General features: G+C 41.0%; 1 protein-coding gene and 1 long non-coding RNA gene across 2 annotated transcripts; one reads left to right on the top strand and one right to left on the bottom strand.

The window, feature by feature from the left end:
* The first annotated feature begins 291 nt into the window (after positions 1-291).
* Positions 292-4,911, top strand: LOC123499312. The gene is made up of 4 exons (XR_006672947.1): positions 292-386; positions 795-915; positions 1,533-1,666; positions 4,789-4,911. It is a non-coding gene; the product is annotated as an uncharacterized LOC123499312 (long non-coding RNA).
* Positions 4,912-9,425: 4,514 nt separating this feature from the next.
* Positions 9,426-15,143, bottom strand: LOC123499311. The gene is made up of 2 exons (XM_045247125.1): positions 15,058-15,143; positions 9,426-11,339 (listed from the first exon to the last, which is right to left on the bottom strand). Exon 2 carries the CDS (start codon positions 11,148-11,150, stop codon positions 10,347-10,349), a length of 804 nt encoding a protein of 267 aa, XP_045103060.1. The 5' UTR covers positions 11,151-11,339; positions 15,058-15,143; the 3' UTR covers positions 9,426-10,346.
* Between the last annotated feature and the right edge of the window lie 288 nt (positions 15,144-15,431).

Raw genomic sequence — 15,431 nt, 5'->3', positions numbered from 1 at the left:
CCAACCACCATACAAGGAAGACACGAAAATATTACAGCAATAAATTATCCTTGTAAATTCCTAACGTTAAGAGGAAAGAGCAAAAATCCTGAGTAGTGTTACCAGTCCAGATTTCTCATTTGGTTGGTTTATAAAGACCTAACGAAAATTAAGAATATCACTTGATAATATATTACATTACTAGCATATAAGTAAGTAGAATTTTTGCATTTGATTATGAATTTCTCTATTAAAAAAAATCGCACACTACAAACTAGCATTAACATACAGACAGATTTGGCAACATTGTCCCGCCAAGAGACTCAAGTGACACTTGACAGGTGTAGTACTCGGATGAAGCTATTGGAAATTTTGACCACTTTCTCCCATGGAAGGCTTTTAGAGGCGTGAGTGAAGCTAAGAGTATTGTAATAATCTTTACACAGAACTAATGATGATTTTACCATGTGTCAGTATATATTGTAAGTTAATAAATATGGGGTTAGTCATCGTCTGATTAGTTAGTGTACTTGATGTGTTTGGCCAGTTTGTTATCGTATCAGTTTTTATTTATTTTTTTTTTCATTTATTTATTTTTATTTATTTATTTATGTTTGTTTGAAGGACACGGAAATAGTTGGGCGCATGTAGGGCATGGCCACTTTAATGAGGGGTAGGCTAAGTGAAAACTTGATGGCTTGATGAGGATGAGAGAAGAGAGGTGGAGCTCCGAAGTTTTGGCCACATAACCAATCTTTCAGAATAGCTTACCTGAAAGTTTTGAAATGTTTTGTACAACTTTTGTTCCATTCCAGGTAAAACTAGTGGTTAACACAGAAGTGGGTAAATAGACACGAAGAATATGGACAAAGTTGGACACTGTTTAGATTTGCTCCTTTTTCATCAAAGGATTTTCTCCCAAGGAAATCCACAAAGGTATGCATGGTAGTCACACCATTGATGAGAAATGGATAACAAAGTTTAAACAGTAGGAAAAAGTTGGAAGATGATCCTCATGAAGGAAAGCCTTTGACAGTTTTCAAACAGTGAATATCTTATTCCTTCTCCTTTTTATGGGAATTGTTTATCAGTTTGCCTATACATATATGTATAAATGTAGGATATCTGTCTATCTTCTCATCTTTAGACTTAACCATCTAAATATCTATTTCCTTCTACTGCTGTTTTATCTGCCTATCTATCTGTCTTTTCATCAATGTATATATCTATTTCTTTATTTTCTTCATCCAACTCCTCATATTTATCTATATATCTTTTTCCAACTCCTCCTCATATTTATCTATATATCTTTTTATGTCTGCCTTATCCTATCCATCAGTCTCCTAACCTTATCCCCTTTGTAATCAATCCTCTTGTTCCTAATGTTTCTTCTTTCTAGTCTTCCTCCTCATCCTTCTCATCTTTGACATATCTATCTAGAGACTTAACTATTTACCTATATACTTATCCATATAATTATTATCATGCTTTTTCTTATTTCTACTAATCCTCATTTTCACCACAGCAAAACAATTCATGAATTTGATTTGCAGTTCACAGCAGTTCAGTTCGGGTTTTAGGATATGGAAGACTACAACTGCGCAGCCTGCTTTCGCGACAAGCTGCATCTCCTCCTTGTCCCTCTCTTCTGCCTATTCTGTCGAGGATCCATTCCAACCCATGCAAGGTACTGTGTAATGGTGGTGGCAGTGTGGTGAGGGATAAGGTGTGTCTGTGTGTGTGTGTGTGTGTGTGTGGTTTTAACATAGTGTTGTGCTTGTGTACTTTATTATAACTTCACCAGTAAGGGGCACGTTCTTTGCTGACATGGCATTAGCCAGTGAGAGTTAGTCAGTGGTCATCCTTGAGCTTTGTTAAGAGGCCCAGTGTACACTTCTTATGACGTAAATAGTGTATAGTATATTAATGTACTGTGAGAGGGGCTAGAGTCTCGGGGAAAGATAGTAGGGAAGAGAAATCTTAGAGAGGCCATATTGTTAATGTACTGAACTGTACTTGTAGATGTTTCATGCTAGAATTTCTTGCTGACTCTTACTGTGCATTTATCCAGTGATATGTCATGGTAGCATCTAGACCACACCATTCACCCAGTATTACAATAATTGCTATAGTCACTGTTATTGGTTCACATATTGTAGCAGTAATATAGTGGACCCTCAGACTTGGAACAATTTAGATTTGGAACAAAATTTGATTCATTTTTACCCTAGGGGTTGGAACAATATTTTGGAACAAGCCAAAGGTGACAGAATCCAGCGAATCCGGGAGACATTAGTGCCATAGGCGGGAGGTAAACATCATAGCCCACTTAGTTTTGATTTTGTGTTGTTTGCTTGCTCTTATTCCCATCTGTGGTCAAGATATATGACCAGTTTTTCATCTGACTAAGAGTCACTTAACCAGGTAGGATGGTTGAGTAATATTTCATATAACTTAAGTATACTGATCTGGTAACTAACAAAGCTATTTGCTAAGTACCGTAGTGACAAGGTGTAACAGATATGAAACAAAAGACTGACTGACTATACTAATGGTAGTATACTGCCACCACCTACTATATTTTTAATACTGGCACTCATCATGCAGCATGCCACCAAAAGATAAATAATATTGATATTGCATAGTTCAGTTCTCATTTATTTAGGTAAAAGTTTAGGGTCTTGAAACAGATTAAAATGATTTACATTGTTTCCAATGGGGAAAACGGTTTTGGACTTAAAACAATTCAGACATGGAACAACCTCTGGAATGAAAAATGTTTGAAGTCTGAGGGTCCATTGTATGAGATTGGTAGGATCACCATCATACATTTCCTCATTCTCTCTCTCTCTCTCTCTCTCTCTCTCTCTCTCTCTCTCTCTCTCTCTCTCTCTCTCTCTCTCTCTCATACATTGCTTACTGCAACATTGTATAGCCAGCAAATATTATTTAGTGCTTTTATGTTAAGATTTGGAGCATTATATCACTGATCTGCATACCCAAATGAATTTATGGGAATGGCAGGGAAAATATGGAAGCATTTAAAAAAAATTATAGAAACTGCAAAAAGATTTCAAGCCATACAATTACTAGTCCTTTTTTGAAACAGAACTTGTTTCCATTTGTTAGCCCCATCCATAATCTATTTTGGTAGAGCTTTTTATTAACATCAGACACAATCACAAAACTTGCATGTTGTGTAATGCTGAAGTATTATGACAGTTGTTTAAGAGAGATATGAAAGATACAAAGTTGCAGCATCATAAACATTACCTTCTCAAGCAAGCATTATGTAGTTTCTCATAAGATTGTTCTGTGTTATCCATTATATGCACAAGTCTTGTTGAACTGGTGTTGTTACAGATGCATTTTGTGGCTTTATTGATATTGTGTAGCCTTTAACAGTTAAAACCAGACTGAAAATTTTAGATTGGATAAGGTTGTGGCTAGGATATAGAGAGCAGAATTGTTATCATTGTAATTTGAACGAGATCCAATAGTCAGTGGGATGCCACAGGGATTTAAGGGCTATTGTTCATTTCAATATATTTTGATGATTTGGATTTCAAGCAGCTGAAATGAAATATTAAGAACAGTGGTTAATTAAATAAGAATGGATAAAATCAGAAATACAGCAATACGAGAACACATTAGTATAGTATCAGTACAGAATAAAATTTATGCAGCGCAGTTGAAATGGGTGAGACATCTTGAGCGAATGGACATAGATAGAGTGGCGAGAAGAAGATGGAAGTGGAGACCAAATGGTGTGAGACTAAGAGGATGAGCAAGGAAGAGATGGAGCAACAGTGTGGAGGAATTACTCAAGAGACACCATATGCCTTCATGGGCGTCAGAGAGAGGAAGGGCTTTTTGACGAGAGAAGAGAATGGAGAATGAGGCCGGGCCCACTGACTGAGTAGTAACTGAAGAAGAAAAGATGATGATTTGGATAGTGAAATTATTAGTGGTATCAGTAAATTTACAGATGACACGAAGCTTGGTAGATTGATTTGTTCAGATTTAGATGCCATTGCCATGCAGGCAAATTTGGATAGGATGAAAGAATAGACAGACAGGGTAAATAGAGGAAAATCCACACTAAGTATAGAATAAACAACGAAGCTCTGATAAGTTCAGGATATGAAAAGATTTAGTTGTAGTTAGCTCTGATCTTGGTCTAAGAAAACAATGCACAGAGGCTAGAAAGAAGGCAGAGGCTAGTATGGTGCCTCTAATTAGTAATATTATTAGCAACTAATATTTGTGTCAAACATTCTTTTCTTATTCCTTCTCTTGGATTATGTTCTTTCATGCTTTTACTTTCACTTCTCCTACTAAGGTGGCACAGTTTAGATGCTTTCAGGTATACTCACATGAGGCCAGAGTAGCTATCTTGCCAATCCGGCAGCCACACTCTTCCGTACTGCCAGCAAGACTGCAACGGCAGAAATGCAAGCACAACAGTTGTTATGGTTGCATGTAGTGAGGGTAAGCTAAAGTTTTCTTAATACATTTTAGAGTTTGAAGAATATATAAGAAAACATATTTGAAGATTAGTTTCCTTATTACAGTAATATGATCAAGAAAATGCATCTTTGCAGTTTTTCCACTAATTTTTTTTAGTTTGATTGGCAAAAATCTTTCTTGTTAAAGCCACCTAATACTTTGACATTACCCTCTTATGTTTCCATAATCTTATTTTTTTCTGATCTTTGTATACTCTAATTCTTCTTAAACCCTCCTCAAAAGGAATCATCATGTATTACCAATTTATATACATTTATTTACCCACATTTATTTTTCCAGGTTGAAAACATGTTCCCGAATTTGCTCTCCACACAATGTCTAGAAGTGGTGGTGACATAGGAAACAAAAATGAAGAGATGAGATAAGACTGATCGTAATATAAAGGAGCAAGTGAACACCAAGTAATTAAAAGGAGTTTTTTATGCTTTTTTTTCTGAAATCTTGAACTGCTGCTTTAGCTTGGATATATATTGCTTGATATAGTAGTCAGATCACTATTTTGCTTTGATTTGTGGTATGTATAAGACTTATTTGATAATCAAATGTCTTTTTAATGGTACAAGATTTAAATCTATAATCAAATCTATAAATCAAATGTCTTTCTTTCTAGCTTGCAAGAACCAAACAGTGAAAGACATGCAAGCCTAAAATGTAAAATGATTAAGCTTCATGAATCCACACTAGGAGAGCTAGCTACTTCTGGAACATCAGTTGGACTACCTCCCTGCCCGTTTACTCAAGAATCCACTCTAGGAGAGCTTTAGACATCAGTTGGACTACCTCCGTGCCCTGGATGCCTCTAGCTCACACTGGAGAACAAAATGAAGATGGCCTATCTCAGTAACTAGTTTGAGTTTCAATAGCTTTTAGAGTACACACCAGTTGGATACCAGTCATCCTGCATAACCAGGATGCCTTGCTTAGGTCATTGTTGATGAAAAAGATGAAGAAAGTGGTCACCCAAAATGGCATGGAAAGACCATTTTTCTTCCAAAGACTCGAGAGGTTTTGTAGTAAAGTAGCAGTTATTTTTAGATAAAATGCACATTATCACTAAAAAAAATCTGTGATAAATTCAGAATTACAGAATCTCGGAGATTCATTGGAGTATATTCCATTTCCAACTACAGAGGTTTTTTTTTTTAGACACTTCTTCCTCCTCTTCAGGCAGTACATTTCAGACACTGAGGCTATTGAATCCAGATCACAGTTTCTTACGGCATTGTGGACAGACAAGGCGGCTGATAATTGTTAAACATAAACTTGAGAAACTGAGGAAAGGTTGACAGGCTTGCACTTGCTATAGAGAAAAGTTACTAAGTTCCATTTATTTATTGAGAGAGCCTTCTGGAAATCCGCATCAACCACAGTATTACCGGCTGGCTGTGTGGTGGTGAGCAGGTTGAGATCGTCAAGAGGATCAGGTTCTGGCAGACACTGAGACACTTCAGCTGCCTCATCATCGGAATGGGAGAAGTTGAAATCGGCCTCCGCAGACACTGTAGGAACTGCCAGCTTGTCTAATTTGTCAATAAGAACACCTAGCAGGGTAGATAATCGGTCCAAATTGACTTAACTCGATGGAGACACAGCTGTATTGTTGACGTGGCTCGGGCCCACAACTGACTGCACAGATGGGTGGAGGTTGTGAACTGCAACTATCTCAGGAGGCCTTCCTCCACTTGACATCGCCTTCCAGAGAGTCCCTCTCACGTAGTTTCCCTCCCGAATCAGGCAAGGGAGAACGCTGTGGCGTTCCCGGGGCTTTCTCCCATTCCGACATAACTCATCTTGAAAGAACGGAGAACAACTGGGTGACACAAAGTCCAACATATATATGTCCTTGGATCATATATGTTTATTCGCCATAAGGCTAACAGCATGCCATAGTGAAAAAGGTGAAGGCTTACCAGGCTGACTCCTTAGAGAAAGCTGGTGAAAAGTAGCCAAGTTAATCGGTGAGCAGGAGTAGAGCAAACAGCGTAGAGAAGCAGCAGCAGGCAGAGTGGACTGTGTGAAGATTAGCAGTGAACTGACGTAGAACTGGTGAAGCAGGCAGTTAAATAGTTATGAAGTGATGAAATAATATATTTAAGCCTGAGAAATTCAGCTTTAGGAAGGAACTGCTTCTGTAACAGTGATTGATGTTATTAGTGCCAAGTCAATAAGGGAGCTTTAAAAAATTGGATAAATTTATGGATAGGGACTAACTACCAAATGCAGGCCTGACAGCCTCCCTCAGTTTAAGGACTTTTTTTTTTCAAGTTTTTGTTAAACAATTGCCAGCCTCCTTACCTGCCCAGAATGCCCTAGAAAATTACGATCTGGATTCAACAGCCTGAGTTTCTGAAATGCACAGCTGGACTTGCACCCTGCCTGACCAGGATGCTTTCCCTAAGGCACTACAAAAGAGAAAGAAAGTGCCCAAGTGGCCTAGAACAACTGTACCCTGTAACAGTAAAAAATACTCTGATGACTCTCCAGCGATTATGTAATTCCAAACTTATTGTAAAAAAGATTTTTTAGGGACAACGTGCATTTCATTTCAATAACTGCTTCTCTGCTACAAATTTTCTGGAGAGTCTTTGTAAAGTATTTTTGACTTAGTACAGTTATCTTGGGGCATTTTTAGGGTTCTTTTATGCTATTTTGGGGGACTACTTTTCTTCATCCTCTTTATCAGCAGTGACCTAGGGAAGGCATCCTGGTCATGTAGGATGATGGGTATCCAACTGGTGTGTACTGAAGAAGCTGTTGAAACTCAAGAATAGTTACTGATATTGGCTATACAGTATTATTCATTATATATATTCTTCTCCAGTGTGAGCTGTAGGTATGCTGGGAAGGGAGGTAGTCCAACTGATGTTTCAGAATTACCACCATCTCCTAGAATGAATTCTTGAAGCTTATTCATTCCAGGGTTGCAAGCTGAAAAGTGGAAAATCATCTCAGTGATAGAACAAAGGAAAAGTAAAAGACCGACATGATCTTACACTATGATGGGAGGAGTATAAAATTCAGAAGAAATCCAACAAAGTTCAGAAAACCAAAGAAGAAAAGACCTGGGTATTATTACATTAAGCAATAATAATTTATCACCAGAAAAAACACATAAACAAAAGTTTGGGAAATGTGAGTTACTAAGAAATATGTTGTAGGTCATCCGGCATTTACCTACATAGGGGAAACAACGCAAGTTACTAAGAAATATGTAGGTCATCGGGTATTTACCTCTACATATATGAATGAAGACATTGGATAGAATACATGATCTGATCTAAACTAGAATATGCTGCACTCACATGGTCACCATATAATAAAAAAGATAGGAAGGATTCAAAGAGATACAACCAAATTGGTTTCGAGTTTGAGAGACCTAACCTAAGAGGACAGATTAAGGAGAAACTTCCAATATTGCAACAAGAAAACATATTATATATATGGAGACAGGACAACTCAAGCAAAGGTAAATAAATGCACAAACACACACCTTTCAGGGCTTCACATCTCGGGGGCATAAGAAATCCTCATTGGTTTTGCAAGTATCCTGTATCTAGTCTTCCAAACAAGTGTTGTATGTCTTGAACTTTGACCATGCCTGAGGATGAAGGGATAGCTATACATACATTTGTGGTACAAGAAAGGTTACATACAAATATTGCTGAAGTGGTTGTACAAGAGTATTATAGTTTTTATTTCAACAATTTTCTTTTTATTTATTTCTATATGTAAACCAGCTAGTCTCTCTCTCTCTCTCTCTCTCTCTCTCTCTCTCTCTCTCTCTCTCTCTCTCTCTCTCTCTCTCTCTCTCTCTCTCTCTCTCTCTCTCTCTCTCTCTCTCTCTCTCTCTCTCTCTCTCTCTCTCTCTCTCTCTCTCTCTCTCTCTCTCTCTCTCTCTCTCTACACTTACATTATAAACAAATTGTAATGTAGTAATAACTAAACTTAATTTTAACAGATATTATTAGTTGATACTTGAAAATACTATGTACATCCTAGGCGAAGCATTATGTACAAAATTGACATTAAGGAGGTGTAGACGCAGCCACCTATGGGCTGCTACCTTAATTTGCTGTGTGGACAGGCCCCTCACATCCACATCTGTAGTGAGCTCGTTCCACCACACCACCGCTGCTGATGTAAAGGCACGCTGGTGAGTAGAGCTATGGGACCTCGGGACTTCCAGGAGGAGGTCATTGGCCGACACCGTCCTCGTGCCAACCTCGTGTCTCCTCCAGGTTGCCCCTAAGTCCGTCAGGTGGGGTACGCGCTGCACTTGTGCCTTGTGGAGCACTGTCAAGGCGGCAACTCTCCTGCGGTGCTCGAGGCTGTCCCTCAGGTCGTGCCGCTGCTGTTCCTCCTGCTGCCGCTGCTCTTGCTGTTGCTGTTGCTCTTGTTGAGGCTGTCGGTGTTGCTGCCTCCTCCGCCAGTGTGGTTGGTGTTGTTGATGATGTGTAGCGCCGCTAATCAAGCGCTCTGCCCGGCGCTGTACTTTATCTAGTAGGCTGAGGTGGCAGCGGGCACTTGACATCCAGGTAAGAGGGGCGTATTCCATTATAGGCCTTACCTGGGCCTTGTAGAGTGTGAGGAGGCCGTCAGCATGGAGGAGGTGTTTCATCCGGCGCAGTAGGTTCACCTTAGAGGAGGCGTTCCGCGCCACTTTCTCCAGGTGACGGTCGAACTGCAGCCTGGAATCCACCTCCACCCCAAGGATTTCAATGGTGTCCTGCAGAGGGATGGTGTCTGGCCCGAGACGCAACTTTCCACGCAGTTGGTCTGCTTCTCCCTGTGAGCGGGTGATCACCATGGCCTGGGTTTTCTCAGGGGCAAACTTGACTTGCCACCTTTCTCCCCAAGCCAGGATGTCCTGTAGCTGCCTATTGACTGCCTGCACCACATTCTGGGCTTCTCCTCTCGTAAGCCCAGGAGAGGGTGCAGTCATCTGCATAAGCAGCCGCTTCGGGAGAACTCTGCAGTAGATCGTTGAAATATATGTTCCATAGTATTGGGCCGAGTACTGAACCTTGGGGTACAGAAGCCTCCACTGGAAAGGAGGACGAGGTGCTGCCGTTCACCACTACGCGGAGGCTCCGTCCCGTGAGGTAGCTGGTGAACAGTTGTAGCAGGTCCCCGGTGATGCCCAGCTGCTGGAGTTTAGTAGTCAGCGCATGATGCCACACAGAGTCAAAAGCACCGGCAATGTCTAAGGCGATCACCAGGGAGGGGCGTCCGGCATCAAGGGCATCATGCCAGGATTTGGAGAGCAAGAGGAGGAGATCAGAGGTTGAACGGCCTTTTCTAAATCCAAATTGCTTCGGAGATAGAAGGTGATTCTCCTCAAGGTATTTGTTGATCTGCTCACCAATTATCCTCTCAAAGATCTTGCTCACCACTGAGAGGAGGGAGATGGGTCGGTAATTTCCTGGCTCTGCTCTTGACCTCTTCTTGTGCACTGGTGTAATTCTCGCCTCCTTCCAAAGTGATGGCCACTCCCGGTCTGCAGGCACTGCCGGAAGATGAGTGCGAGGGGGGTTGTTAGTTCAGTCGCACAGTTTTTAAGTATATGTGGGCTTAATCCGTCAGGGCCTGGTGCCTTCCTGGTGTTCACTCCTCTCAGGAGTCTTCCTACATCATCTTCAGTAATGACAACATTCTGAAGGGATGAGGTACCAAGACGGGGAGGGCAGGTGGCTGCCTGTTGGGGTCACCAGTTGTCATTTTCCGGCTGAACTCTGCGGCAAGGAGATCAGCCTTTTCACGACTGGTGACAGCCAGGTCTCCGTTAGGTTTGGTAAGGGCTGGGATTCGCACTTGATGGGAGATGCCTTGTCTCTCCTTCACCAGGTTCCACCATTGCTTAGCATCAACCTGGTTAGAGGAGAGTTTTTCTTGATATCCGTCTCCCATCTGGCCTTGGCCCACTTTGCTGTCTTTACCATTATCTTGCACGCTCTTCTGTGCCGGGCTTTATTGACCTGCGTGGGATGTCGCTTGTAGTGTTGCCACGCTCTATATTTATTGTCAGCAGCGACTCTACATTGGTAGCCAAACCATTGTTGGTCCTTAGGGTTTGTTGTGTACACCCTGTGTGTCACAAATTGTTGTTGTAGGGAGAGAAGGACGGTGGTAAAGGCGATGGTATCGTGGTGTGGGTCTCCAGTCAGTACGGTGTGCCAATCAGTCGCTGACAGAGACCGCTTCATAGCCTCCCAGTCAGCACGCTCCCATAACCAGATGACTCGCTGTTGTTCCTCCTCTCTAGCAGCGGAGAGATTGATGGAGGACAACACTGCATAGTGATCAGAGCTACCCACACGGTCCAGTGGGCGGCACATCACACAAGCCTCTGGCAGATCAGAGAGCACAGGATCCAGGGAGCCTCCACGCTGGTGTGTTGGGAAGTTGACATGGTTGTGGAGACCCTGCACTACAGTGAGGTCTGTGAAGGCTCTCATCACCAAGTGTTGGTTGAGGTCCCCTACAATAACTACATGTTGGCAGTTATGGGCAGCCATGATGTCATCGAGGTGCTCAGAGAGGTAGTTTAGGGGAGCGTTTCCTTGCCACTGTGGTCTGTATGCTGCACACAGTAGCAGACCGCTCTCATCTGCGAGGATGACGCGGAGAAAGACGATCTCCATAACAGCGGGATGTCAACTGGCAAAACATCAACCTGCATCCCGTCGCGGTGACACACAGCTATACCACCTCCCTGCCTTCCTTGTCTGTCTCGCCTCACCCATGGCGAGTATCCGGGAATTTTGTCGCATATTGTGATGCAGCTTTCATCAAGGAAGGTCTCTACAGCCACTACTGCATCCACCCGATGTCTGAGGATGAATGTGTGTGTTAGTTCTCCTACGTTTGTCCTGAATCCCCTCACATTAGCTGAGAGGACCGCTCTCTCTCTCTCTCTCTCTCTTTCTCTCTCTCTCTCTCTCTCTCTCTCTCTCTCTCTCTCTCTCTCTCTCTCTCTCTCTCTCTCTCGTAACAAGAGGCTAAAGAATGTTTGACTAACACACAAATATTAGAAATGTTACTATGTGGTACAGTGGTAACAAGCTGGCCTGGCATTGTTGCTAAAGTCAGCAGATTGAGTCTCACTGGGGCTGTTTAATGGAAGGTTACTGATGCTGTTGGAACGCTAGTGGACAGGTGGGTTCACATGCTGATGTTATGGAGACCATCAGATGTCATGGATATCAGAACTAAAACCAACAGACTAACTAACTTTGAAGAAAATCTATAATGAGGGAATAAATAGTCACAGAATCCTAAATGTGGCTTAGGTGATATTATAGATAATATAGTATCACCTAAGAATAGGTGTTCCTGTTAGCTAGGATTGATTTGAGAGACTGGCAAGCTGGATGAAAGAGTTAATGAATGTGAGAGCGTGGGTGTGTGGACCAGTAAAAGTGGAACAAATGTGGATGCATGTTATTGTTCCTGCGTAATCTTGTGATGTACTCTTTACTTCATCCCAATAAACTCAGTAAAATACATTCAAATCAGTGTACCATTCATTCTCAGCCCTCCTTGCTCTCACTTACCTGTAGTAGTCTTTAATGTCAGAGTTGCACAATTGTCCAGGTGAAACCAATACTAACTACGGTCTGCCTTTTTAAAGGATATGTGCACCTCTTAGAGATTTCGGTGAAACTTTTGCTGTAGCGTTAGACATATCAAAAGCTTTTGATGGAGTCTGGCATAAAGCTTTGATTTCAAAACTGCCCTCCTATGGCTTCTATCCCTCTCTCTGCAACTTAATCTCAAGTTTCCTTTCCAATCACTCTATTGCTGCTGTGGTAGACAGCTACTGTTCTTCTCGTAAATCTATTAATAGTGGTGTTCCTCAGGGTTCTGTCCTGTCACCCACTCTTTCTATTATCCATTAATGACCTTCTTAACCAACCTTCTTGCCCTATCCACTCCTTCGCTGATGATACCACACTACATCTTTCCACATTCTTTCAGAGACGACCAACCCTTCAGGAAGTCATCAGATCACACTGGGATGCCACAGAACGCCTGACTTCCGATCTTTCTAAGATTTCCAATTCGGGCAGAGAAACTCTAGTAGTTTTCAATGCCTCAAAAACTCAATTCCTCCATCTATCAACTCGACACAACCTTCCAGACAACTATCTCTTCTTCAATGACACTCAACTGTCTCCCTCTTCCACAATGAATATCCTCGGTCTGTCCTTTGCTCAAAATCTTAACTGGAAACTTCACATTTCATCTCTTGTTAAAACAGCTTCTATGAAGTTAGGTGTTCTGAGGCGTCTCCGCCAGTTTTTCTCGCCCCTCCAACTGCTTACTCTGTGTAAGGGCCTTATCCGTCCATGTATGGAGTACTCTTCACATGTTTGGGGGGATTCCAGCCCCACAGTTTTGCTTGATAGGGTGGAATCGAAAGCTCTTCGTCTCATGAACTCCCCTCCTTTCACTAACTGTCTTCAGCCTCTTTCTCACTGCCGAAATGTTGCATCCCTTTCTATCTTTCTATTTTTATGGTAACTGTTCTACTGATCTTGCTAACTGCATGCCTCCCCTTCTCCTATGGCCTCGCTGCAAAAGGCTTTCTTCTTCCTCTCATCCCTATTCTGTCCAACTCTCTAATGCAAGAGTTAACCAGTACTCTCAATCATTCATCCCTTTCACTGGTAAACTCTGGAACTCCCTCCCTGCATCTGTATTTCCGAATTCCTACAACTTATCTTCTTTTAAGAGGGAGGTATCGAGGCATTTGCTCCCCTAATTCTGGCTGACGGTTCTGGCACTTTTTACACTTTTTAGAGAGCCAGCACTCAAGTAGGCCTTTTTTAGCATTCCTTTTTTTTTTTACCCTTGGCTGGCCCTCTTCCCTACATAAAAAAAAAAAAAAAAAAAAAAAAAATTAGTACTACAGTCTGTATTTTTAAAAGGATATATGCAGAGTCAAAGGTGCAGCAAGTCTGATATCATAGCAGCTTTGGCATTCTTGCAGGGAGGTAGTTAGCTCATTATTTGCTTGTAGGCATCCACTAAGGTTAGTTCTGTATTCCTGATGTGTGAGGGTCCAATGAAATTACAAAAGTGTGGTTAGGTTTTAGGGCTTCACTACATAAGTTTAGCATGGGCTCTGTTAAAAATAGACCAGCATTTGCTGAGTACACAACTCATTACAATAATTTTGATGGTGCTGTTAACCCATATTTAGTTAAAAACTAAGTCAGTAAATAGAAGCAGTCCATGTTTAAAAGATAGCCCCTTTGTTTTGTATTATTATTGAAAAACAATTGTCGAAACTGAATTGTTAGTATATTTTTTACAATGAGAAATTGAAAATGACAAACAATTATCTATGACTTTTTTTGAAAATAAAGAATAAATAACGGCAAGAGGAATGGTAACAGGTCTCTGTTGTCATTGACAAGTTTGTTAGTTTGTGGTTTTCAAATTAGACTTCCTCTAACTATGAGCCTTCTCGTATCATATCTTTCCCTCGTTTCTTTATTCTACAATAATTTTGAATCCTTGCAACACTACCACCAATTAAATGAGGAATCGTGTGGTTTATGCCACTGTAGCACAGCTTAGCTCTATTGCAGACTACAGAAATAGGAAATGTAGTGATGATTCTACAATGGCTGTGAATGTGAATGTGAATAAATATATATATATATATATATATATATATATATATATATATATATATATATATATATATATATATATATATGCATACCCAAACCACTTAAAACACCCAAAATTAACTCAAAACACTACGCAACACCTCAAAATGCCCTGAAATGCACCTAAAGCTCACTAGAAACACCCATTATATGCCAAAATTACCCCAAACCACCTAAACACACACACAAACCACTTACAACACTCAAACCTAACCCAAAACACACATAAAACTAAGCAATACCTCAAAAAGCACCAAAAACACACAACACTCTCTAGGAACACCACTATACATGAAACCACCCCCACACACTCCTAAACCATTTAAAGCACTCAAAACTAACATAAAACACTCAAAACACCATGCAACACCTCAAAATGCACCTAAAACTCACTAGAAACACCCAATATAAACCAAAATCACCCTCACACACCCAAACCACTTACAACACTCAATATCATCCCCTACCACACTCAAAAAACCATGGAAGCCCTCAAAATGCCCCCAAACACACCTAAAACTCACTAGAAACACCCGATATATACCCAAATTGCCCCATACACAATCCAAAAGACTCCTAACACACACCCACACAGCTAAAAACACTCAAAATTAAGCTACAAACGCTCAACACCACACAACCCCTCAAAATGTTTCCAAAACATGCAAATACTGAAACACATCTCAATCCATATACTCAAGTAAGTAAAATATACTTAAAAGGCCTAAAACACAATGAAAGCACACAAATTGCACCAAAAACACTCATAGCACCCTGCAACACTATTGAATACACTTGACACACCAAATATATCCCAAAACCAACAGTATGCATTATAAAGAACGCTAAGATTAAAAGGGATACTTGCCTGAATATTACACCTTGGTTCCTTCTCCTACTCCACTTCTATTTCTCATTTCTTCTTCATCCTTTTCCATTGTATCTCCTTCGTCTTCCTTCTACTGCTTCCATCTACACGCCTGAGCCTAGAAACACATAAAAACACTTTATAATAGACAAAATATTGAGGAAATGGGAGGTGACTTAAGTATTGTGGCTTGGCTGCTACTCATCTTCCTCTCTTTCTCATTCCTTCCTCCTTATCCTCCTTTATTTCTCATTCTTTCCTCCTTATCCTCCTTTATTTCTCCTTTCTTCCTCCTCCTGCTATCAACCCAGCAAACATGGAATGAATGGGCCAATGATGGACCAATGCCGGTATTCTGGTATTACAGATGTTGG

Source organism: Portunus trituberculatus, chromosome 49 (genome assembly GCF_017591435.1).
Source record: "Portunus trituberculatus isolate SZX2019 chromosome 49, ASM1759143v1, whole genome shotgun sequence".
Taxonomy (NCBI): Eukaryota; Metazoa; Arthropoda; class Malacostraca; order Decapoda; family Portunidae; genus Portunus; species Portunus trituberculatus.
This window is presented reverse-complemented; position numbering and strand designations above follow the sequence as displayed.